Source organism: Balearica regulorum, chromosome 1 (genome assembly GCF_011004875.1).
Source record: "Balearica regulorum gibbericeps isolate bBalReg1 chromosome 1, bBalReg1.pri, whole genome shotgun sequence".
Taxonomy (NCBI): Eukaryota; Metazoa; Chordata; class Aves; order Gruiformes; family Gruidae; genus Balearica; species Balearica regulorum.
The window spans coordinates 206,480,220-206,505,198 of NC_046184.1; the positions used below are offsets into that span (position 1 = coordinate 206,480,220).

General features: G+C 42.1%; 2 protein-coding genes across 6 annotated transcripts in view; one reads left to right on the plus strand and one right to left on the minus strand.

Annotated features, from left to right (window-relative positions):
* The window catches only part of MTMR2 (myotubularin related protein 2), a 66,427-nt gene extending 64,386 nt beyond the window's left edge, over positions 1 to 2,041 (plus strand). For all 4 annotated transcript variants that reach the window (XM_075742349.1, XM_075742346.1, XM_075742347.1 and 1 more), the window contains one exon: positions 1 to 2,041. In XM_075742349.1, coding sequence (XP_075598464.1) covers positions 1 to 162 — 162 coding nt within the window. In that variant the 3' untranslated portion in view covers positions 163 to 2,041.
* On the minus strand, positions 1,287 to 24,790 carry CEP57 (centrosomal protein 57). 2 transcript variants are annotated; one of them, XM_075742351.1, is made up of 11 exons: positions 24,643 to 24,790; positions 17,946 to 18,102; positions 14,167 to 14,346; positions 13,711 to 13,832; positions 12,719 to 12,835; positions 8,927 to 9,004; positions 7,696 to 7,800; positions 7,458 to 7,538; positions 6,862 to 7,106; positions 6,035 to 6,179; positions 1,287 to 4,332 (listed from the first exon to the last, which is right to left on the minus strand). In XM_075742351.1, exons 1-11 carry the CDS (start codon positions 24,670 to 24,672, stop codon positions 4,096 to 4,098), a joined length of 1,497 nt encoding a protein of 498 aa, XP_075598466.1. In that variant the 5' UTR covers positions 24,673 to 24,790; the 3' UTR covers positions 1,287 to 4,095. The 2 variants fall into 2 exon arrangements, with proteins under 2 accessions (XP_075598466.1, XP_075598465.1); XM_075742350.1 differs by lacking the exon at positions 24,643 to 24,790 and adding an exon at positions 23,836 to 24,049.
* Between the last annotated feature and the right edge of the window lie 189 nt (positions 24,791 to 24,979).

Here is a 24,979-nt window from a genome sequence, read left to right on the forward strand (position 1 = left end):
GAACCCGTCCACAATCGCTACAAGGAGCTTCTGGCCAAGCGGGCTGAGCTGCAGAAGAAAGTGGAGGAATTGCAGAGAGAAATCACCAACCGTTCCACCTCATCCTCGGAGAGAGCTGGCTCTCCCGCACAGTGCGTCGCTCCTGTACAGACAGTTGTATAATACGGACTTCTTTTGCCGAGTACCTTCCCAAGATCACAGGGGCAGCTTTTCTGAAACTCTCTGGATTTCCAGTGTGGTGTCTGGGAGATGCCAACCTATTTATTTATTTCTCTCCAGGGTAATTTATTAGTACTGTAGCACTAGAGGAAGCTTAAGCAAAAACAAACAAAGCCCCCTATGCAATTAACCTTCTCAGTGGCTAGATTGTAATACAAGCTCACTGCACTTGCCACCTAAAAGAAAAGAAACCTACAGCTCGCTCTTTGTTCCCTTATCTGCTGGAAGTCACTTGGCTTTAAAGAGAGACCATGCACTAGAATGAAGTACTGTGGAGGAAAAACATCTACTCAGAAGTTTGGAAAATCTGCCCTTTGCTAAAAGGAAAAACTGACTCTGACTTAGTGGAGCCTAGAACAGAGCTGTGAAGTCATGAAACCCTCCGCTATTAATGTCTGCAGAGCAGTGTTAATGAGAGCATTTGCCAACGTACTCAGAGATACGCAGCAACAGAATCTGAAAATGTATCGCCTTCTCGCTTTTCCTTTCACTTTGTTCTAGGTCATAGGAAGCCATGTAAATGATGCCTTATTTGAGGAAAGGGCAGCTTCTACCAACAAAACACGGTGGTAGAGAAGCAACCTACACAACTTTGTAGGACAAAGTTTACTCCCATCTCTGCAACTTTATAGAGCCTCACTTACAGTTTACACTGAGTGTGCCAGGATGCAACTTAAGCACCTTTGTTTCCGAGGGGGGGAGCAGAGCGTGGCTCCCCTGGCTGCCCGCAGCCCCTCCGTCCTCCAGTGCCTCATGCTCACCAGGGAAAGGGAGTGGAATACTGAGGGGCACGCATGAACTGCTGGCATCAGTCATTGCATTCTGCTTGGGTAACTGTAATTAGTGACTTCAATACTTCTGTGCAGGATCATAGTGGTGTACTTAAGGTATTTCAGTTTTCTGTTAACTAACGAACAGAAGCAACTATCGACCAAAGAAGCCTTTCTGCCTGCATTGCAACTGCTACTGAAGGTTGTTCTGGCAGACTCAACAGCTTAGCCAGTTTCTGAGCCCCAACTTTAGGTCTTCTTCCTCACAGCGTACTTCAATAATTAACATCACTTGGCTAAACTTAAGTCATATTCAATTTTAATACAAAATTTTACTGTAGAAGTGGAAATAAAAACACACTTGGTGAAAGCATGACTGCCCCGTGGCTCTTCCAAACAGATCGGTATGGGGTTGTAGGAGACGGGGCTTACAGCAAAGGAAGTTATGTGTGTGCAAGGTCTTTATTCCAGGCTGGTTCCCCTCTGCCCTGAGGAAGGGGGCACTGCTTGCTCTGAGTTCCTGTGTTGCTGTTTTATGACAGGATCGCAGTGTGCTCACCTGTTAGTACCCCCATCAGCACGCTGCTGCACGTGGCCTCTTATCCACCATAGAGAAGTATTTTCTGAGAGAGGACCAGAGTGCACCCATTTACGCATTAGGAATTACCTTACGAAAGCTTGCATTCCTTCCAAGGCAGTAACCCCACTGTCCCCCCGCTGTCTCCATTTCTGCCTGCTCTGCCACAGCATTTTCAGAGAAATCTACAGCCACCTCCTGACAGAATGAGTAACAGGCTGTACAGCGACTGCATTTGTTACAGGGTGGCCTGAGACCCTGGGGGTCAACAGTGCAAAGAATCCACACAAAATACCTTCTGGACTGGGATTCGCTTTAAGGTTAAAGAGCAGATCTGCTCTTACATACAATCACTATGTAAGATGGTTCATAATATTATTCTCTATTAGCAAACTGACTGTGTGTGTATATTTTGTTTCTTGATGAAAGCTGTTTGGTCTCCTTAACACTAATAAAAAATGGATAAGTGGGTAAAGTTTCTGTGCTCTTATTTTCAACTACGTGGTTCTCCAAAGGACGTGTAGGACATGCAAACATGAATAACATAGCACTGAAAATTGAGTATGTAGAATCCAAATCTCTCATTCTTCTGCAGAGGGTCTTGCAAAATGCTAATCATGTTCAAACTCTGAATTTTAGAATGACAGGAAAACAAAATTCACATTTAGACAAGTTTCTCTTACCCTATACAGACCAGTATTACCACAGATACAGTGCTTAGCTGCTCAATATTACAAAAATACTTTCACAATTAAAGAAAAAAACAGTTTCTGCACTTTACAGTGCATCAGCACAGTAACTTCTGTGTAAAAGGAGGCTTCACATTTTTCTACGTATGTAACTCATGTTAAGCCCAAATTCACTGGGATGATTTGGGATGAACTCAACGCCTGCTCCAGCTCCTTGAAACTCCTGCCCCTGGTAGGCTTAATTCCACCTTGGGCACCTCACTCCTTGTGTGCAGCAGGCATGGAGCCTGAAGTACTCCTAAGCTTCCGTCATTAGGGAGCTGCGTCCAGCAGTGCTGAAGTTATCCTGTCATTGAGCAAGCCAATCCTGAGATCCTTCCAAAGGAAAGTTACCGATCCCAAGATCCTTCCAAAGGAAAGTTACTGAGTGCAGCTTCAGCTACTGATCTTTAGGAACCTCTGGGGTGAGTCGCTCTCCAAGTGGTAACTCCAGCTACCTGGAGCCCACGTCTCTAACAACGGAGATGGCTCTAGGGGTGGTTAACAGCTTCTGACTTCCCCCCCAGCTAAAACCTCTGTGCCCCAGGGCAAGGAGGGTGGATCACCTACAGATAATTAAAGCTGAAATCCCTTCTGCCTGCACTGACCCTACAGTCCCTGCCCCTTAGTGCCAGGCAAGGGTAGACAACTCAGAGCCTCACCTTACCCCCTCGTATTCATCACCCCCGCAGGGAGGCGTCCATCACCACAAAAAGCACACTGGATGGGGCACGGTGCTGCAGCAACCACTGAGGTAAGTCAGAGGAAGTGCAGCTTTCCCACTATTCATTCAGCAGGCAAGCTGGCATTATTTTTCAACTGTATAAACAGATAATCTCAGTCTTCTGTACATTCCATTAATAGGAAATTCTTTACATTATTAACATAATAAATAACATTTACTCAGCTGTGCAAGTCAAGAGTGCAAAATGAATTGCACCACTACCAAAGTAGATAGCTCATCAAAGCCCATATTTCACGTTAAAAGCAAGATGCCAGGACTGAAGGGCATGATTGGGGCACTTGCAGTTTAAAACCCTTGTGGTTTATCTCACTCCTTTACCACCCACAGCTGTGGACTAGGAGATGGGACACTGTCCCCTATCCTATAGCTTTCTCATAAAGCAGGATTGCTGTAGAAAAATTTCACTCTTCAGACTTGAAAAGAATTCAATCATTATGCAAAATAATACAGAAAAGTTATTTTGCTCCTTTTCCAAGTACTCAAGCATCCACTGCCATCAATGCTGACCAATGCAATGCAACAGGACAAGAACTAGGAAGGGTTTTTGAGGAACTCCATTGAACACCTTTAATGTCGTACCAGGGTCACATGTTCTGCCTTGGACACTCAGCGTTTGAGTTGTTGCAGCTGCACACAGAACAGAACTGACAGAAGCCCTGAAGACTTCGGTTCACTGCATCATTTTCAAACAAGATGCATCTTGAGAAGCCTCCCAACGCACAGTTCAACAACAGCGTGAAATTGCACTGGCATTTCACACACGCCAACCCACTGAAGTGTGCGGTGCTCAGAAAAAGGAGGGACTGCTGGAACCACCAGACGAAAGGAACTGATGGAGACCTATGGTTACGTTCAGTGGCTGGGTACCTTAAAAGTGGAATGTGTTTTAAACTAGACCATAATATATACAATCAAACCCAGGGATGGAGAATTAAGGGCCCACATTTCAAAAGTGCACAGTAGTCTCTTTCACATAGCAAGAAAGGCAGCTGCTTTATATCCAGAATGTGATGAAGTTTGACCGGGATGGTATCACGAACTTCTCCTGCAGAACAGTCAGTAGTCCCAGCTGACATCATCTTTCTGTAGCGAAGTCTGTATGGTCTGCATGTCTCTCAACAACTGAAGATTTTTCCTACTCTTCTCTCCAGGTTTCACTTTGATGGGACCAGCATTCTTCCCTTTTGTGGTTACTGTAGTTGTTACTTTAACCTCACTAACAGGGAACTTGCTGTCTTTGATTTGTTTAGCAGAAGTCTTTTTGGACTTGCATTCTCGCTTAAGTCTCTCTAGCTGAAAAAAAACCCAAAAGAAAAACTAAGCAGTGACCTAGTTTCAGTTTATGTTGCGCAATTCTCCCAGACAGCTGAAATATCCCACCACTCATCCCACCCAGCTAAGCAAACGGATGCTCCAAAATCACCCTGAATAATAAATATTTTCCTTACACAGCATTGCTACTTTAGCATCTTCAGCTTATAGTCTGAACCACTAGGTTATCCCTTTAAAGACTGACATGTTGATTATGGGGGAATATCTCCATCATGAAAATAATAGAAAAGGTTAGGTATGCCAAAGAGTTGATTTGTCACAGTTACCATCCAGTGATTAAAACAAAACCCAAACAAAGAAAAACCAAAGTTTTGGTACATATATACACTAGTGATTTTAATAGCCAGTCACTGTCAGAGCTGTAGCTTTCAGAATAATTCAGGTGTGGTGCTCCCTCCTCCTAGTTTCTAGCACACAGCAATTTCCTGAAATGCTAACTCCTAATATTTTGTCAACAGCTAGTGAAAGCCTTGGTATACGCAGAATCATCACTACTGGGAACTACTGCACATCTGTTTCTCTGCAACAGTTCCTCTGAATCTCGTAAGAGATCAAAGGTGAGTAATGCTTCTGTTTGAAAACGTTTCATGTGTCCATTTTGGATGCCAGCAGCAGCGCTCTCAGTACATTGTTTGTATTACAGTTACATCAGATGAGGGTGAATCTTGGGTCATATGAACTGAACCAGAATAAACATATGGGTTTAAGTTCTCTGGAATAATTTCACTAAAACAAATGAAGATTAGAAAAAGAAGGGAAGCAATAGGTTTTATAGCTTTGAATGAACAGGCTACACTATTCAAAACATTTTGAAAGTAGTTTTAAACTGAAACAGATATTTCAGGTTTTATAAAATGCAAATCAAAACACAAATAGGTCATTTACTCCAAGCAAAGGAGAACTGTTAAAAGATTCAGCTCAGTAGTGAATGCTCCTGGGAATCTAGGTCTCTCTAAATACAGTTTAGGTTACTCTAAGCTCAATGTGAAGAACAGGATTTCAGGAGGGCTTTCCCCCACTACCTGTGCAGCTGGGTGTCACGAGGGACCTCACACAAAGCAGTTGCTTTGGTTCAGCACAGCCATTTGACACACGCCAGGAGCGAGTGTGACTGATCAGGACACAGGTATTGCCTGACACATCAGACATCCCACCAGAAATATCTCCCCAACAGACCGCTGGGGCCCAGGAAATAGACTCACACCCTTCAGCTTTATATGCTCTTTCTCATCTTGTGTATTGCCAAATTGTGTGTTTACAGAATTCACCAGCTGTGGGATTTGCTATAGTGGACAATTTGATATAGTGGACAATATGATATATTGATATATTTGATATAGTGGACAATTGTTTCCCTGTTTTGGGGATGAGATGAGTGTAAAATGCAATGCAAAAACAGATGTGAAAGCTCTGCCCAGGACAGGATGAAGAGAGGGCACAAGGGTGACATGGTAAGACAGAAAGTATACTCCTGCAGAAATACTGGGATAGAGAGATGGAGGTATGCAGACTAACTTTGGGACATCAAAGCTAAACCTAAGCGCTCCTGCTCTACAGTAGTTATTTCTGCTTTATTCAACTGCTGCTAGATTAGGATATAATGCAAAAAACCCCTGAAGATAGAAACTCTACAGAAGCATGAACACAGCCAAAAGTAACTCACCTGCAACCAATGCCTCCGGACTTTGCTAATCTGGTCTGCCTTTGCTTCCATCTTTCCCACCAGTGCCTCAAGTTCCCTCTCCAGATCTTCCCTCACTGCAATGGTTGGGGCTTCCTGGACAAGCTTTGACAGCTGCTGGTGATCACTAGCATGGAATTCAGACAGAATAAAGCTTGCATCAGACTCCCTTGGCTTCTAGTGCTTGTACATCCAGTTCAGAAATAACACTTCTAGGAAACCATAGCATCAGCAGCCAGACATGTTCAACATGCCGTAACAAACCAGTAAGAAAAGTTTTGCTGGTTAGCAGCATCATTACAGTAGCACATCCTGGTGGCAGGCTGCTGCAACGTTAAGTCTCAATAACATAAGTAGCTTCGCACATTCAAAACGACCACACAACCCCACGAGAGCATGATCCCAGCATTCATTCAGTTGCTGTTTTGCGTCTCTGTATCTACTGCAGTTGTGCAGTAGGACAACAATTCACGTTCTGTTAACAAGCAAAATGACTAGTAAAGCTGTCCTTTAATGGCATATTTGTCCATTGCATCACGGACTGCTACCACACTTCTCCCCAAGCCCTCACAAATTTGAAGGCTTGCATATATGAAAACATATATGCAGTCCAGATTGTTTATCGAAATTTATTTTTAACTGTAAAAATAAATGACAGCCTCCACATCTAGTAGAACAGACAGATTATATGCCACTGAGTTCTCAAAACTAAATCCCTTCTCAGGAAAAACCTCCCAACTTTAAAGCAAAAGGCAAAAATATAAAGCATCTACGTTTATAATCTGCAATGGAGAATACAACAAACTCACAAACTCATCTGCCCAAATTCATCTTGTAAAGTCAGCAGCACTTCCGAGAGCTCTTCCCGGGATGAAGAAGATTCCTTTGGCAGAGATGACTTTCTGCTTTTGCTGGCAGGATGATCAGTACTGACAGATTTTGCTAGTGGAGTATCATTTACCACACGACTGTTACACAAAGCTTTCGTGTGCTGTTTCATCAGGTGTAGGACATGTTGCACGTTGGCACCAACTGAGTGACTGGGACTGGTAGACTGGAAGTAAAAGAGACTTCTTTTAAATGGCATTGTCAGCAACCTACTTGATAATAAGGAGGAACATTTAAAAACAATAACATTTTTTATTTGCTGCCAAGAATGTATTTTTGTTTGAATGAATATGCGCTAACAAGAACAACTTGACCAGCAGCATCGAGAAGATCCATTTTTAGAAATGCCAATTTAAAAGCCTTGTTGAATATTGATAACTTGCTGAAGACAAACTTGGAAGAAAAGAGTCTAAGAAAATTAAATTATGTGACCACTGGGTGTCAGGAGCGCACCAAGCCAAAGCCACTTAAGGAGCTGCAGCTACTGAGCGTTAAGCTTTGGAATTAAGCAGCTCACCTTCCCTGCTACAAAGGGCACATCACCCAGACACAGTCTGTAATGGGGCTGCGTAGTGAGATGGCTTGTAAGAGAGCATTTCTGGAAGGAAAGAAGAGAGAAATGTTTATCAAAGATGGCACTACAACAAACCCATTTTCCCTTTGCTTTGCAATAAGAGGTGACCTACCTTCCTGATTGCATGCACACACCCTTATTTAACTCCTCAGTAACTGCCCTTCTCTTCCCCCCATGTTACCTTCTCTGGCTGTTTAGTTTTCTTTCTGGGTCTTCTTGCTTTTGGAGAAAGCAACGGTGATGCTGCTTGAATCAGTAGTCTGTTGGTTTCCAGGCCTGTCTGAAGCTTTAATTAAGGAAATAATGGGAGTTACTGGAATTATATTAATTAGATAGTCAAACACAGAGCAAGCTGAGAATTGCAAACCAACAATTTTTAAAATACAGGCTCTCTGAAAGCAAGGGCTGCAAGCTTTTATGACGCTTCTGCAGTCCAAGGTCAATTTAAACTTAAACGAAGAATAATTCCTCTGGTAGCACTACTCATCACTAATCCTAGTATGTTACAGAATTAGTCTTACTACATTGCTCCGATCCTGGCAAGGGCCAAAACATCAGCTGTGCTTTACCCCTGACAAAGTATTAGGGAAATCAAGCCACCCAACCCTACTCAACTGATCCTGTAGCATGTAGTTAACAACTATTCCCTTCTATTCTTTTAAAGCTGACAGTAAAAAAACCCCACAACCAAACCATCTATTGGAAGAGTTAAGGTTAGGATCCTTACTGCCAACAGGGAGCTCTACACACTTTGCTGTTCCTTCCAAGAGGAAACTATGGCATGGCGTTAGAAATCACCTCCTAACCAATCTCAACTAGAAGCGTTCACAAGAACAATTCTTCATGATTGATTTGAGACACCCACCTGCTCCAAACTCACAGGAAAGGTTAATGCTAGAGCTTAACACGTTACCTACATTCTTTTTCAGCATACAATATACATATGCTTCAGCATGCATATTTAATAAACTCAACACTACAAAGTTAGAAGACCTATGTCCTTATGGGCTTATAACAAATAGTATATCACCTCTTTTTTTGCCCCTTCCTACAATGCTTCTAGTTACAATTATGAACAAGGGAGCACTCTTGTTGACCTTGATTCATTTAAAGCAGAGATCCTCATACAACCTCAACTATGAATTAGTCTGAATTTCTACTCCTCTTTTCCAACTAGCTTCTTTTATTGAAGAAATCAAGTTTCAGTGCACAGGTACTGTTAGAAAAAAGGTTTCCAAAAAGCTCAGAGAACTTCAGAACATTTAGCACCGGGGGGTGTAGAAAAAAAAAGACTAAACCAAAGTTTTCATTATTCTGTATATGGGAAGCACTTTCAGCAAGTTAGCTGAAAAGTTAATGGAAAGGAAGAGCTAATTACAGTGCATACGAGTACAAAAGAAATTTCCTGTTACCTCAGCTGCTTTTTCCTGAACAAGCTTCCTCGCGTGTTCTTCCTCCTGAAGTTTCTGTTCCAGCTCTTTCATTTTTTTCTAGTCAAAGTTGAATAAAAACAATAGCATTAATAATAGAACAATTCTTTTTTCCCCCTGAAGCCTACAATACTACAGGCTCGAGCAAAAAGTATTTCAGTTCAACTTATGACTTAAAGTGAAGACTTCAGCATTAGAATAATTGCTGACGTTTTCTCTGTATAGGCATAAGTACAGCAGTCAAGTGCTTATGCTTAAAACGTAATTGATTTTTCTATTTTTACTTCCACAACTGGTATCTGAATTTAAGTCACAGCCTAAGGGGAGGGCAGTACACAAGTCTGTCTTTCTCTTTGGCTGTAAAAAAAACCCGTAGAAAGTAGGTTGGTTTGTGTACATTATCCTAAAAGATTTTGTGCTACAGAAGGGCTAACATCCCTTTGTGTCATAAGCTGAGAAAGGACTTACTTTTTTTAGACCACTAAAAGTATTTTTGCTAATATCCGCAACTTAAACTCTTAGACCATAGGAGTTTTTGAACATCTAGCCATCTTCTTAATAGAGGGAGGAAAGTTTATATGATACCTCTGAGATATCTTTAAGCAAAACTGAGTGATTTCATCTCTTTATGGTTAAAGAGACATAAGAACTCTTTTGAAAGCCCTTTTCAAAGAAAAGAGTTAAGGGGAAAGGCACACATTTCTTTGTAAACTCTCCAACAAGACAAAAACCTTGTCTAAGAGTTATCAGATAACTTTGATTTACACAGCAGAGTGAAAAAATGATCCAGAGCTCCACAACAAACAACAACTTCCTTTCTCTTCCCCTGAAGACTGATTATTCACAGTCACTAATCCAACTTCAGTCACAAAAGCACACAATTCAAAGTAACAGCTATTTTTGCACACTTTTGTTTGTTTATAAACCCACTCTGCTGAAGTAGTAAATATTTCAATTCTGCTTTACTTAAACATTAACTGCAAGATTCACGTAACCAGCTGTTATACAAAAGGTGTTAAAAGGCAAAACCCTGAATAAACATTGAGGACAAAGGCACCATATAAAGGAACCAACTTTTTCTGCTGAATAAAAGAACCCTTTTGACTGATTTTATTTTCTTCATTGAAATCAGGTGTATTCCAGGTAACTTAAAATCACCTGCCCTTTACAGCATGTGGCAATTGCAATGCATGCTGCAAAAAAATTTCAATGAAAAAAACAGAAATAAAATATTTCAATGTCTATTTTTTGTTCATTTTCTAAGGAAAATTAAGTTTCATGCAATCACCTCAGTCATCTTTCCTGTTGTCAGTGAAATAAATTTCAAACAACTCTAACCAAAGATGACAAAGGTATGAGACCTCAAAGATGCAGAACACCTAAATTTCCTAAAAATTGGCTGCTGGGATAAACATCGAAAGTAGTTCCACCACAGAGGAAATGTCTCCAGTGTGAAGACAGGTTTTACCTCTGTGCTTCACTACCTTGCAAATTAGCACCTGCTTGTTACTTCTCACCACCTCGCAATTAGAGGCTGGCAGAAAAAAAACAGGGGTAGGTAGTGCACAGCCAATACAAGATGCAAGGATTCATTATTTCTGCTGTTCACAAAATGGTGGGGGTTTATTAACTCTCACTGTTAGCATTAAGAAAAGATTGATTACTACTAACTACAATTCTTCAAAACATGTCATCTACACATAGATTCAAATTCTGGCCATCTGGCCACGCACAAGATGAGAGCCCAAACGGCACTTTTAGGGTACAACCCCATCCTCAGACACAGACATGTTCACACCCTCTCAGTCAGCTACTCAGAGACTGCAGGACTACAGTTGTAATAAACATACACCAGAAAATGCTTTTGAGTCAAGTACTCCAATTACGAGTACTTCACATGAATCTGCATTTCCTTTTTACAATCAATAGTCACACTGGCAAATTGCTTGAAGGTAATACTTATAGGGTCAGGTAGCGGCTCTACAGAGATTAAATGTTCTCAGTTGGACCCACACACAACTAGTGCTCCAGTAGTGTCTGAAAGCAGCAGCAGTTAAATTATTGCTCGCTCGTGAGTAGTCAGCTTACCACTTTCCATCCATTTCAGCACACCAAGTATAGAAATAGTCTTTCTTATCTATTTCTTGCTTCAAATTAAACCTGCAAATGTTCCTGTGGTCTTGCCACAACTAAAGCAGATATCGAAGGGGCAACAGATGCAATTGTTTTGAGCAAAGCGTGCAGTCACCCTTTCAGGATTCTGAAGTAACACTTAACACAGGGATGCTTACGCAGAAACATAACCTGCAAAGCACAGAGGCAGATAGACCTATTGACCAGAAAACAGCTCATGACAGCAAAGTGATCACAAGGAAAATTACTTTAGTTCGAGTTAAATCCAGATTTCTCTTGGTTCCTAGAATTGATTAAAAATTTTTGGTGAATTTTACACCCAATTCCAATAAAATAGATTTAATTGTGACAGCTACTAATTCCTAAAGATATCAAAGAATCAAAGACGTCTAGTTTGATCCAGGAAAAGAAAAAGAACTGTTATGCTGGAATTATGTTCACTAGCCAGTCACAAAAATACAAACAACCCAGCCCCACCCAACTCCAGCTGCTGCCAGTCAAAAACTTGGTAAAAGCCCCTGAGAAAGGAACTCCCGTTGCTGAACCAGTTATTTCAACCCTGACCCTGGAAGAACCTACTGCTACTTTCACTGAACAAGGCCCAGGAGACACTCATAATGCAGGCACTTTTACTCCAAAGCAGCTTACCAAAATGGAGTGTCAAGATCTTAAACAGCTTGTTACAGCTGCCTTGGGTCAGGGACTCCCAAGAATAGCTGTAGTGTCTAAAGGTCCTGCAGCAGAACAGCTACCTAAAGATTTACTATCAAACATTTCCTTATATACTCCTGGAAAAACACCATCTACTTCAGCACCTGGCAAGGGCTGGTGGCAAACCTACAATTTCTATAGAGCCCAGAGCCATCCTCAAATACCCCAATCTAATCATGTACTATCTGCTCCTTTCGGATAGAGGAAATTTGCAGGTGGAAGCCTCTCCCTCATTAAAACATCTGTAGTTCCCACACTTGGGAGTCTTGTGGTCTCTCCACAGCAGCAAAAAGAGGTAGAACGTGGACCAGATTTCAGAAGCCAACACCACAGATGGTACACAGCAAGAATACGATCAAACGCGGTAATGCTGAATTTAAAAGCTACCGATTCAAAATGCATCCTGAAGAGGCAGATTGGTTCAAACCCACCAACAGCCAGCCAGTGCTAGAGGCCTAGCAATGGCAGGCTCCAGAGTTCTGCAAGCAAATTAATTGACAATAACTGCATTTCTTAAGGAGCATAAATGGCTAAAACAAAAAACACACCAAACCCACACAAGCCAAGCCCAGTCTGGGTTATAACAGAATAAAACTGCTAGCACCAGTAGCACGCAAGGCAAGTCAGAAGTTGGGAGCTTAGGAACGCCCGTGGTCCCGCATGCATGCGCGCCAACTAACCACTAAAGAGGAACACCAACAGATACCGTTAAGGCTAAACAAAGCATAGTGACATAAAGCCTACCTGGCCACACAGACTTTCAGAAATAACTGCAAGTTTTTACACACTTCAGCTTTAAAAAGATGATTAGTTGCTGTCATTCTCTACAGCACCAAGTTTTGTTCAGCTCTATTACTGGCACATGGCTATCAAGTGCTGATTACAACAAACAAGCTAAATCTGACACAGTATCCAGTACAAATGACAGACCTCTGCTATGGACTGCATCGTAGTAAGTCTGCTGTACTCTTTTTCCAGCATATCCAGCTTTTCCAGTTTAGACTGAACATGTGATTGATCAAGAAGCCGATCTCTCTCCAACGAACCCTTGAAGGGAGAAGTGAGAAGCAAAACAATAATAAGCACAATAAAACAAAACCATCTATAGTAAACTTTGTGTCTGCAGCACAAAGGAGGCCCATAAACAGTCTAAAGGAACTACTACTTTCTCTATGCAATTTTAGATGGTGTTATGATTAGGAGCAACTGCACCACTGGTCCATCAATGTTGGGAACCTCACATTCAACCAAATTCAGATGAAAGAATTCTGCAGTCTCTCCTCCCTCTGAGCCCAACATGGTAAAAAACTGTCATTAATCAGCTATTGAGATAGCTTGCTTTATTGGTCTTTGTGGCTGTTATATTTCAGTCTATTAAATATTTATTGAAGAAAAAAAAAATTAACAGAGGTGATCCATACTCCTATAAAACAAAATTCGAGCTCATTTTAGATAAAGGGCAAATCTCACAGTCACTGACTGTGGAAACAAAAATTTTACTATTATTTCTACAGAATCAGTATTTCAGCCCATTTAGCAAAAGAAGTGCTAGCAACAAACATCCCCAAAGATGTGAAGAGTGTAAACACAAAAGGAAGGGTTTTTTTCCCAGTAGCACGTGGGACCCCACACTGAGGGATGAGGATGAGATACTGCAGTAAGCCAATCGCACAGATGCGAACAATTCTTAATATCAGAGCCTCTGATACTGCCTTAGAGACAGGTGCACACAGGCAGAAAATACTAGGGTCCTGATAAGACTAGGAAATTTAAGTAGGGAAATTATCCACACCTAAGTATATGAAGGCCAGCTGAAACAGACATCCACTCTTAAAAGATATTAAAATGACAGTAAGTAGGAAAAATCATGACATAGATCATGGCTTCTATAATTTAATCCTGAGATAATCTTGAGAACACACCTGTTTTTCCAAGAGATGCGACTTCTCATTTTCTGCATGCTGGATCATTTTTCTCATGTAGTCAAGCTGTTTCTCTAAAAGGCTGCACCGAGACTCAGCAGCTGCTAGCTGAGAAGCCAGCTCTGAAGATAAGAGAAGACAGAAAAATGAAATCACGCACCGCTTGTTCCTGGAATTTTTTTAATGTTTTCAGGGCAGTTCCAAATACGAACAAGAACAGGACCACCTAAAGAAACCCACTGATTAAGCCTAATGAACTTCTGGATGCATACAAATCCCTAAAGCAAAGTATGCTTTTAAAATTATTTCTTTGTAACTCCATGTGTCACTCTCCATGTGTCACTGCAAAGTAAAGGATGCCAAACAAAGTCAATTAAAATAGGTTTATGCATTGATAAAACCTAATTTTCATCCACCTCAGCATTCTGTAGTATCTATATAAAGTTTGCAAACAACCTTGATTTTTCTTTGCCACTTCAGTCTTGTCATGCTCTTTGTGTTGCATTTGTTCACTTAGTACTTTTTTATAGTCTGCTGTTTCTCTGCTGAGGTGTTTTACATTCTCCTCCGCCTGAAGCCGTTCCAACTCCAGTCGATGAATTTTTTCCTGGAGATTCTTCAGAGCAGAAAATATTGCTGTAATTGAACAAGTACCTTTTGTTAGATACCATCAAATCACCACTGCAAGATAACATTGAACTTGAAACGTTTTATAAAAAGCACATTATGTAAGAAAGTCAGTGTTCCTTACCAGCATCCAAGACTCCTTCCAGGAATTAAAACCTGCTTTCCTTTAAACCATAACTGATTCTAAAACTAGTCTCAAGTGAACAGATGCCCTTGGTGCACACCTTCATCTGAAAAATTTGGGAAAGATGCATCCATTTCACAGAACAAGGCACGTAAATGTTCTGTAGATTAAGTGCAAACAATGCATCTTCTAACACTTTATCAAAAGGAAATGAAAGGTAACAACTACATAGTTAAAACAGTAGCAAATTCTCTGTATTATGATTCCTCTACAAGCGCGTGCTACCACAACAAATTCACAAACACAACGTTCCTAGGAATGGTCACAGAGCAGAATAAGAGTTGGAGAAATAAACACTTTCACAACCCATCTAATAGCTAAGCGGCAACTCTTTTTTGATTCTTCTGGTTTTGCACTTGTGTTCCCTTCCTCCCCCCAAGACACACATCTCCTCTGAAGAGGACAATCTTCCCTCTTGCTGTTCCATTCCCTGCTTTAACAATTACTCCACAAAACCTTTATGTATTCATCACCACAAAAAGAAAAGTAGTTGTAACACAACTCGCATCACCGTGCAATTAGACCATCTGCTGGTAATCTGATGTATTACGTCTCTTAGCTGTATTGTTTAATTTTGCAAAGGGAACCATAACCATAAACCCTTTCCCCTACATAGTCCTGTTAAAGTAAAACACAGGAACATCTGTACAGCTCATATAGCAGACTAATCTGCAAGGTCACATTAACCCACTCCTTTGTGCTTAAACCCACTCCAAAGAAAGAATGCACCGCCTTTGTTACCGAATGCATGAGCACAGAAAAGTTGGGACTGCGTATTTGTTTGAGCATCAAATTACAAAAAAAGGAATAAAATCATTCTCAGAATGAGTTTTCCAGAGTAAAAAAACCTCATCAAATCTTGAAATGCAGAATAGCACATTAGAGTATCACATCAATAAGAACTACCTGCTTTAAGGTAACTGTTAAGTAAATAAGGGGGTGACAGCAGTCACGGTTAAGGGAAGTTACAGCTAGCTTGGCCCTGTTTGCAGGATCAGTCACCAACTGTACCCTCTTCTCTTTATTTATGTTACTGCTATCAGGATTCAGTTGAAATGGGCATAGCTGAAGCTATGAACAGCTTGGTTACTGTTATCTTTAAAGCTAAATTGAAATCTCTGTGTATTTACAATAATGACTAACAAAATACAGGAATGAAGCAATTCAAGAAACTAATAATGACGAAACTCAACACAATGACATTCAGTCATCTTATTAGAGTGCTAACACCAACTATGTATGCTGAGACACACACATATACAACACAAAGAAATTCAAATAAAAATAAGAAGAATTCACTATTTTTAATTTCAGGATTTTTAAATATGATTTTTTTAAAAAAAACAGGGAGTGGGTGGAGTGGTAAGGACCCCCAAGAACAGTCAAATCTACTTTCCCATCTGAAGTTAATTCCCTTATCCTTAACCTTACTAAAATATACACTCCAGAAAATTTTTGCATTTTTAAAACCTACACAAAAAGAGTTAAGATACTGGATCATTTGCCTGTTGGATTTCAGTACATATTCATATTTACTTAAACATTTTTTGAAAATAAAAACATTTCATTATTTTTAAAAAGGGATATAATTTATGTGCTGGTTTTGGTTGGGATAGTTAATTTTCTTCATAGTAGCTAGTATGGGGCTTTGTGCTGAAAACAGTGTCTTACACAGAACCAAGGCCTTTTCTGCTTCTCACACTACACCAGCGAGTAGGCTGGGGGTGCACAAGAAGTTGGGAGAGGACACAGACAGGACAGCTGACCTGAACTGACCAAAGGGATATTCCATACCATATTACATCATACTCAGCTTATAAAGCTGGGGGAAGAAGGAGGAAGAGGGGGGGAATTTCATAGTGATGGTGTTTGTCTTCCCAAGTAAATGTTATGCATGATGGAGCCCTGCTTTCCTGTAGATGGCTGAACACCTGCCTGCCCATGGGAAGTGGGGAATGAATTCCTTGTTTTGCTTTGCTTGTGTGTGCAGCTTTTGCTTTACCTATTAAACTGTCTTTGTCTCAACCCACGAGTTTTCTCACGTTCACTCTTCGAATTCTCTCCTCCATCCTGCCAGAGGGGAGCGAGTGAGCGGCTGCATGGTACCTGGCTGCTGGCTGGGGCAAAACCACAATTTATCAGATTTATCACCTGTACTTATTTCAGAGTTGGCAGATTCCCTGATTGAAAAAAGTTGCCAAGCGAAAACTTGGAAATCAAAAGTTTGTCACAAATTCAATATGCAACACAATCTACAAAAATATGCCTGCATCAGTAATTCATAGGGAACCTCCTTCCTGTACATTCAATTTTTTATCTGTCACAAGGTTCCTTTAGGTTTATGTCAATGGCACTCTCAAAACTGACAGCATTGAGCATATACTGCATTTTAAATAGCACTTCAAGAATTCAGTTTTCATCTACTAGGTCATTAACACAGAAGTCTCTAATAATTCAGTCATGAATTATGTTATTGAAACAGGGACTTGAGACTATCATGTTGATTTTTTATTTAGTTTGAGTAATATTAGGATTTGTCTTAATTTTTTCTCACTTTTCTCCCTATAAGGAAAAAATACCAAGTTTTTCATACCCTTAAGCCTCCATACAACTCCTGTCTTAAAGGGAGTCTTACTGCACTGACTCTGAGCCAAACAGCTCACATCAAAGGATCAGTCCTGCTCTAGTTTCCCAACTCCCCGCTGCCCCCTGTACTTACCCCAAGGCAGGTCTGGAGTACTTCCCACTGCACGATGAGCCAATTCACTAACAGAAAACTAACAGAGAATGTTTTTGTTCATGTCAAGTCAAGAAAGACAAATCTGGAGATGAACACGAGGACCAGAGTGGGAAAGGAGGGAGAAGGAATAGCCTAGAAACGAGGAAGAATAAATGGAAGGAAAGTCTCCTCCCTTTTTGGTGTTGTGATCTCTGTTCAGCACTATGCTGCATAATACTCCTTCTGTATGCTCTAAGTCTTCACTGATACGATAAATATTCTCACCACACCATAGACAACAATTCCCATTTCAACAGCAGCAAACCTCCTTCTTTGCTGGAAACCATTCTGGGACTAAAGTCTCCTTACTTTAAGCTCAGCTGTGAACTCAAGAGAGGAAAGATTGAGAGAGAGGAGGACTGGAGAAACAGCAAAGCAAACATGTCAAGACAATTTCACAAAGCAGTAGGTCAATTTTAGAGCTCTCTACTACTGAAGAGGAGCATCTTTCTCCAGCTGTAAAATTACCTTTTTCATTAGGTATTCTTCAGAAAGAGAAGTGCAAAGGACCTATAAAACAGGTGACCTGTACATCACTGGGAAATGACAAAAGAATAAAAAGACCACAGCCTTTGTAGATGTGGACACAGTATTTCACCACACGATTTGGAAACAGCTAAGAAAACAACTTTCCTGAACTATTACCTCTGCTGTTGCTTTCAGGATACGGGATTACTGGTTTCTGTGGGGAGCGCAGCAAATCTGAATTAATAAATGGCTTGTACTTTGGATATTCTATAAATGAAGTTGCAGAGTGTCCATCTGTTGCTGACACAGAGTTATGAGTTTTGTGCAGATCATCCTGAAAACAAAACAAAAATATACAGCACATTTGTTTCTATCACAACAAGAATAAAGTAGAATCCAATTAAGATGATGTGTAGAAGTATTGCTGCAGGAGACTAATACCTCAAAAGCTCTATTTCCTTCCCTACAGCCTTAAGCTGTGTCATTTTTATATCCAACTCCCTCCCACTAAAAATAGTATCAGAAAGAAAATGTTTTTTCCATACTAGTTTCCAATTTCCACTTTTGTTTTCTATTTACTCATACTGTCTCTTGCTTATTGTCAGAAGGTAATACACCAGTGAGTTGGAAAATAGCTGCCACCCTAACTACTGATTATACTTACTGCAACACGAGATACTGTACTGAGGTGGCCCAACCCGATAAAGCACACCAAGGACCCCAGCTCTACGTCCACTCATCTAACACAACAGCTCACTGACTGTCGATGGGGCAGGGGACACACTGTCTCCTCATCCTCCCAGCTGCACAGTCCCAATCCCTCTTTTCCACTGGCTTCAATTCAGCTTTCCTGTCCTTCCACAAATAGATTAAACCTCATCAGCAGACACATCTAGATGACTTCATGCTACATCTGAGTAGTGGTATCAGCAGAAAAACAAGTAGCAGCAGGTCACGGCCAGGAAGGTACCTCTGAGCAGCAACATGCCCTTAGATCAGCTTGAGACTGTTCTCAAAAACACGGTGTGGTGGGTTGACCCTGGCTGAGGGCCAGGTGCCCACCAGAGCCGCTCTATCACTGTCCATCCTTCACTAGACAGGGCAGAGAAGGTACAATGAAAAAAAAAAACTTACGGGTTGAGATAAGGACAGGGAGAGACCATTCTCTAATTATCATCACGAGCAAACCAGACCGAACTTAGAGAGGGAATTCATCTTATTTATTACTAAGCAAAACAGAGTAGAGGAATGAGAAATAAAACCAAATCTTAAAACACCTCCCCCCACCCCTCCCATCTTCCCGGGCTCAACTTCACTCCCGGCTTCAACCTCCGCCCCCCCCAGCGGCACAGGGGGACGGGGAGTGGGGGTTACGGTCAGTTCATCACACGGTGTTTCTGCCGCTTCTTCATCCTCAGGGGGAGGACTCATCGTTCCCCTGCTCCAGCGTGGGGTCCCTCTCACGGGAGACAGTCCTTCACGGCCTTCTCCAACGTGAGTCTCCTCCACAGGGTGCAGACCTTCAGGAGCAAACTGCTCCAGCGTGGGTCCCCCACAGGGTCACAAGTCCTGTCAGCAAACCTGCTCTGGCATGGGCTCCTCTCTCCACGGATCCACAGGTCCTGCCAGGAGCTTGCTCCAGCGTGGGCTTCCCACGGGGTCACAGCCTCCTTTGGGTGTCTCCACCTGCTCCGGTGTGGGGTCCTCCACGGGCTGCAGGTGGAATCTCTACACCCCCTCATCCTTCCTCCATGGGCTGCAGGGGGACAGCCTGCCTCACCATGGTCTTCACCACAGGCTGCAGGGGAATCTTGCTCCGGCGCCTGGAGCACCTCCTGGCCCCTCCTTCTGCACTGACCTTGGTGTCTGCAGATGTTCTTACATCTTCTCACTCCTCTCTCTGGCTGCAAAAGCGCTAACTGTTTTTCTCTTTCTTAAATATGTTATCACAGAGGCGCTGATTGGCTTGGCCTTGGCCAGCGGCGGGTCCGTCTTGGAGCCGGCTGGCATTGGCTCTGTCAGACACAGGGGAAGCTTCTAGCAGCTTCTCACAGAAGCCACCCCTGTAGCCCCCCCACTACCAAAACCTTGCCATGCAAAACCAACACACACGGCCACAGAGACCACGGATTTCCCAACATTCTACATCAACTTTCCACACATTTGCTGTGTTCTGAATGTTGCAGTGACCAGAGGGGACCACCTCGCTGTGAACTTGCTGTGCAGTCAGGATACCATTAAACCATGTGCTTTCTAACAAGATTCTTCTAAGCAAAAAAGCCGCAGTACTTGTACATTGTGTTTCTGGTTTTGACTCACAAACTTTCTGATTTAGCTATATGAATTAAAAAAATATGAATGCTTATTTTTAATGAGCTAGAGTAATTTATCTCAGCTGTACTCACCACTAAACATCAGAATTTGAAGAAACCTAAGACAGAAGGGGGCTGCAGGCAGATGCAATGCTCCTACACTTTCCACAAAGCATTTACTTCACTAATTTGACAACCGAGCAATTGCTCATCTGGACAGGTTGGGGTTTTTTTAAGCTTTTGCAAATACCAATTATGGGGACCATATTGTGACCTAAATTAAAATACAGAAAGTATTTGTGTTAAGTATCTCATAGCAAATTAGATAACAGCCCAAAATGCACTACAAGGAAGAAAATTAATACCAAGGGGAAAAAAAATAAGAAAACATGTAAGTTATTTAAAGCCTATACTCAGCTACTTTCTTCTTATAAACAAAGCGATTCATTGTGGACAAGAGAGTTAGGACCTTAAGTAACTTAAATGTATCAATCAGTATTTCTAAGCACAGTTTTATGTATGAATGCTTTGCAGTTTGTGTTTATAACTTTTTCCTACACACCATAAGTGCTTTTCTTGGAATAACCGCACTTGCACAAGAACTTTTGCTAGTACAGAAAGCCAATTAGAACACTAATCTCTAATTAAGAATATATTAACAAAAATATTTTGAACAGATTTTTGTATGCATGCATATACACACACCACTTTACGCTCAGCAGTCATAGTGGTCTAACTTTGTAGAATGTGTAACGTTAAAACCTAAGGAAAGCCTGCTAGGTGACCTAAACCTCACTCCTGCAAAAATACCATCAGCGCTACAGGATGCTGAATTGCTGAATGCAGAATAATGAGTAAGACCAAATAACAAAGTAAAAATGAACCAAGCAAGACACAGTATTTTACACAGCAGGCAACAGAACAAGAGCAACACAAACCCCAGCAGCCCAAATAGCAGAAACTACTGATGCAAAGATCAATCTGCTGTTTTTAACCGATACTGATTCAAATCAAAGGTACCCCACAAACCAGTCAAAAGAAAAGGGGAAGGAGTCTGATGTCAAAGTAGGGCTACCAGCATCACAATTTTTCTAGATGCCTTTGTTTTCCACCTGTAAAATCCTGTCTGTGAATTAAAAATAATTATATAAAAAACCCACAAACTACAGGGTTTTTTGTTTGTTTTTACTGGCAAAAGTAACACTTATCTAGCCAACAGCAGACTAAGTAAATGAAAAAGCTAGCATACTCAAACACTTCAACACCAAGTTACACAAAGCAAAACAAATACAGGCTTTCGACTAGTTGCATGTCTTCTAAATTTCACCTGGATGCAGGGTGCAGGCACTGAGTTGAATAGTGTAACAGTCTGTACAGATATCTGCTTGAAATAACTACTGAAAAAATTGTGCTGAAATATTGTCTATTGTATAGGCAATTATTCTTTGCTTCAGTCTAAATAATCACTTGCTACCAGGTATATTTTCCTTATATGCTTAAGAAAAAGACCAGTTTATATTCTGTTCCATAAACAGTGACTTCTAAATACATCTGAGTGAAAACGTGAGAAAGTTTACGAAACAGCATCAAGGACTTTCCCGTCACAAATCTCAGACTCAAATATCACACCAATTCTTTGCTCTTCATTTTCTCTCAAATCATTACAAATTATTTAAGCTTGTTTCTGCTCTTAGAAATTCTCACAGGGAGCATCACACTGTGATGCTCAGGAAAATCCTGAAGCATGAAAAAATACGTATGGAAATTAGGGAACTCTATGCATTCGTTCTGATTCTCAGCTAGGCCAAATTTGCTAACTAAATCTCCTGTCTTTCTGGGTACTCCCCATAGTTTTTCCCTCCTTAAGCCACACTAAGCCTCATACTCATAAACAAAGAAGCTTAACAGTCCCAGAAGGATCAAAGTGCACCAGTACTACGCAATGGTAGTGAGCTGAGCACATTTAACATTCACAGGTCTGAGGACATTACCTTCCAAAATTCATTGCTGCTACCATTGTGTATCACCTGCCTACTCAAGCACGCAAAAAGGAATATAAGCAATGCAGAGCAGCCATAGTTTAACACACCAATAGCACACGGTGACTGCCTGAAGCTTCCAAAGAGCTAAACACAGTGGGGAAAAAAAAAAAAAAGACATAACCTCATATGGAAAGTTTTCAAAGAATCAGCAACCTAGGGCAGACAGATACTTTTCAAACCAAGCAACTTATGTAGATGGTAAAAATGACCCACCATAACATTGTTACTTCTCTGATGCAGTAAAGAAATATGGCACACCATGAAAAACTAATCCAGATTATTAATCTCAATGGTATACCAAATGCTTCAGTAAGAAAAAGGAAAAAAATAAATCTCTGTTTTTCTTGTTATCATACACAATTTGACTAGATCCATGAACAGTAAAAATAACAATGATGCATAAACAAACTGTAGAACCAGAGCAGCAGAAAAATGCAGAAAGTCTGTCAGGCAGTAATTGCAGCAAGAAAGCACAAAGGCAACAAGTCAGCACCTTTGGTACTAGCATTTTGGCAGGGGGAAAAGTGACTAATTTAGAGTGGGGTATTGCAAGTTCTTATACAGGTGCTCAGAACAGGAAAAAAAAAAAAAACAGAAAAAATATTGACGCTGGGCAATGTTGTAAGTGACATACAGTCAGTTACAAAAAAAAAAAGGCAGAAACAGAAAAACTATGTAGGGACTGGGAAAAAACAGAATAACTAGGTATTGAGTTCACCGAGCATAAAATATCCAAGTACCCAGTTATTACAACTTTCAAAATAGCCATTTTGGAGAGACAATCTCCATTAGCAGCCTGCCCTCACCCCTCAGTACTGCTTTCCTGGGAGGGTGGGGAAGGAGGAACAGCCCCTATCACCCAGGGGCCAACTGAAGTGCTGTCTGTGCCTCCTCGATACAGAGAGAGTCAAGAGCAATCTAAATTTAAATAACATCTCTAGTTAAAAGCAGACATTAAAAAGTGAACTCAGTCAAGCCATTACATGAAATAGGGAAAAAATAATGTTGCCACAACACAGTATTTTTTGTTAAGTTTGCTGTAGTGTGCCAGAAGTATTAAAAGCAACTATTTTCAATGTTCAGAAAGTGTAAAGTTTGCTTTTTTCCTTTTTTCAACTCATACAAAAAGTCTTCACTGGGCAGCTTTTTTCCTAAAAGTTGTTCTATTAACTAGATAAATGTAGGCTGCTTAATTAAGTTACTTAAGACTAAAACCAGTTTTCTGACATCCTTCTCTATGTACGCTACAGCAAACACCACTCAGAAAGAATATAGGAGTCCTCAAATCACTCTGCCACCACTCTTGCTGGTGCAGGTGTAAATATGGGACCACATGGCAGAAGAGGAGACACACAACCAAGAACACCGAGCTGGGTGCCCACCATGCAGCTACTGAGACCCCCAAACCATGAATCCTCAGGAGGTGTATCTTGCACACTTGTCGTTCTGCATCCTTTGCGCTATCTCTACCCCTCCAAAGTACTACATAAGACATTAGCCACTTACACAGAAAAAAGCAACAAAAAAAATCTCACTTGACTTCAAAGCTACATATGTCAAGCCAAAACGTCAAACAAGAAACCCAACAGGAAGCTTTTGTTTCAGGCGATGATCTGGCAGAGGCAGGCAGCTGCCACCCAGCCCAGCCTCCATTTCTTCTTGTCACCCGTCACCGGCAGAGACACAGGCCCGTTCGTTGCCCACGCTCGGCACCTTGAGAGGAGCGTGAACGAGGAAATTCTGGTCCCCAGCTTGCAACCACCTACGCGTTGCCTCCAGATCAGCCAGCTGCTCACACGCGTGCCTAAGGACGCGGGTGTAAACCCAGGTTAAACCTCGGTTCAAGGCAGCGCTTTCCTCTTGCGAGTGGAAAGGAGCAGATGCTAAATCCATTACCGGCTCTGCAACGGGAAGCAGCAGCGTGCCGTGACTGACCCGTCATTGCACAATTACATGTCCCATTGAGCCTCATCGGGCTTTGCAATAGGCGTTGTCAAAGTCATGACTCCAAATTATTTCTGAAAATAAACTGAATTACAACATTTTAAACCCATTCTCTCACAAAGACGCTCTCCAGACGCTGGCGCGGGGGCAGTAAGAGGCCTGGTTTAAATACCAGAGTATCTTTCTCCTTTTTTGTCGCTTTTATAAAATACGTCTGCGTGTACGGCAGGTGTTTATATACACATGTACGCTGCATTTCAAAGACGCGACAGTTTTCACCGTCCCCGTTGCTCCCGGCACGCCGGGGGCGGGCAGGCCACCAGCCCCGAACCGCCCGGCCGCTGCTCCCGGAGCGCACCGCGGCCCCGCTCCCGCCCGAGCCCCCCGCGGCCGGAACGCCTGCCCGGCCCCTCACCGCGGCTCCCGCCCGGCTGCCGGCGGATCGAGGCGCAGGCCTCGGGCCCGCCTCCTCCCTCCCGGCCGCAGGGACCGCACACCTGAGGAGGGACCGCCCGCCCTCACCCCCGGCGGGCTCCCCCCGAACCGCCGCCCCTCGAGGCGGCCGCTGAGCCTCACCGTGCGCTGGTGACCGCGCGCCGCCGCCATGTCCGTGGCAGGGCACCGCACTGGTACATGTCCCTTTAAGGCGCGACACCCGGGCGGCGGCGGCGCCTGTCGCGTCGATGAAGTCCCACTTGACTGACATCCCAGCTTGCCAATGAAAAGGAAGGAACGGGTGATAAGCCCCACCCTGAAGGACTACGAGCGTCCGCCATAGACTCAGCTTTGAGTGACACGTGATCTACCCAATAAAGTAATAAGAAGGGCACTTCTCAGCCAATCGAAGGGGACAAATCAACAGAGGCGGTGCGGCCTCCCGCGGCCAATCAATTGAGCGAGGAGGAGGAGGCGT

What these genes read in the sequence shown, in the direction of transcription:
- CEP57 (XM_075742350.1), bottom strand. Translation starts at nt 24,015, where the DNA reads ATGGATTTAGCATCTGCTCCTTTCCACTCGCAAGAGGAAAGCGCTGCC. An exon ending in TCCTGAAAGCAACAGCAGAG is followed by an intron (nt 14,347 to 17,945) that starts GTAATAGTTCAG and finishes GTTCAATTACAG; the next exon opens with CAATATTTTCTGCTCTGAAG. An exon ending in AGTGGCAAAGAAAAATCAAG is followed by an intron (nt 13,833 to 14,166) that starts GTTGTTTGCAAA and finishes TCTTATCTTCAG; the next exon opens with AGCTGGCTTCTCAGCTAGCA.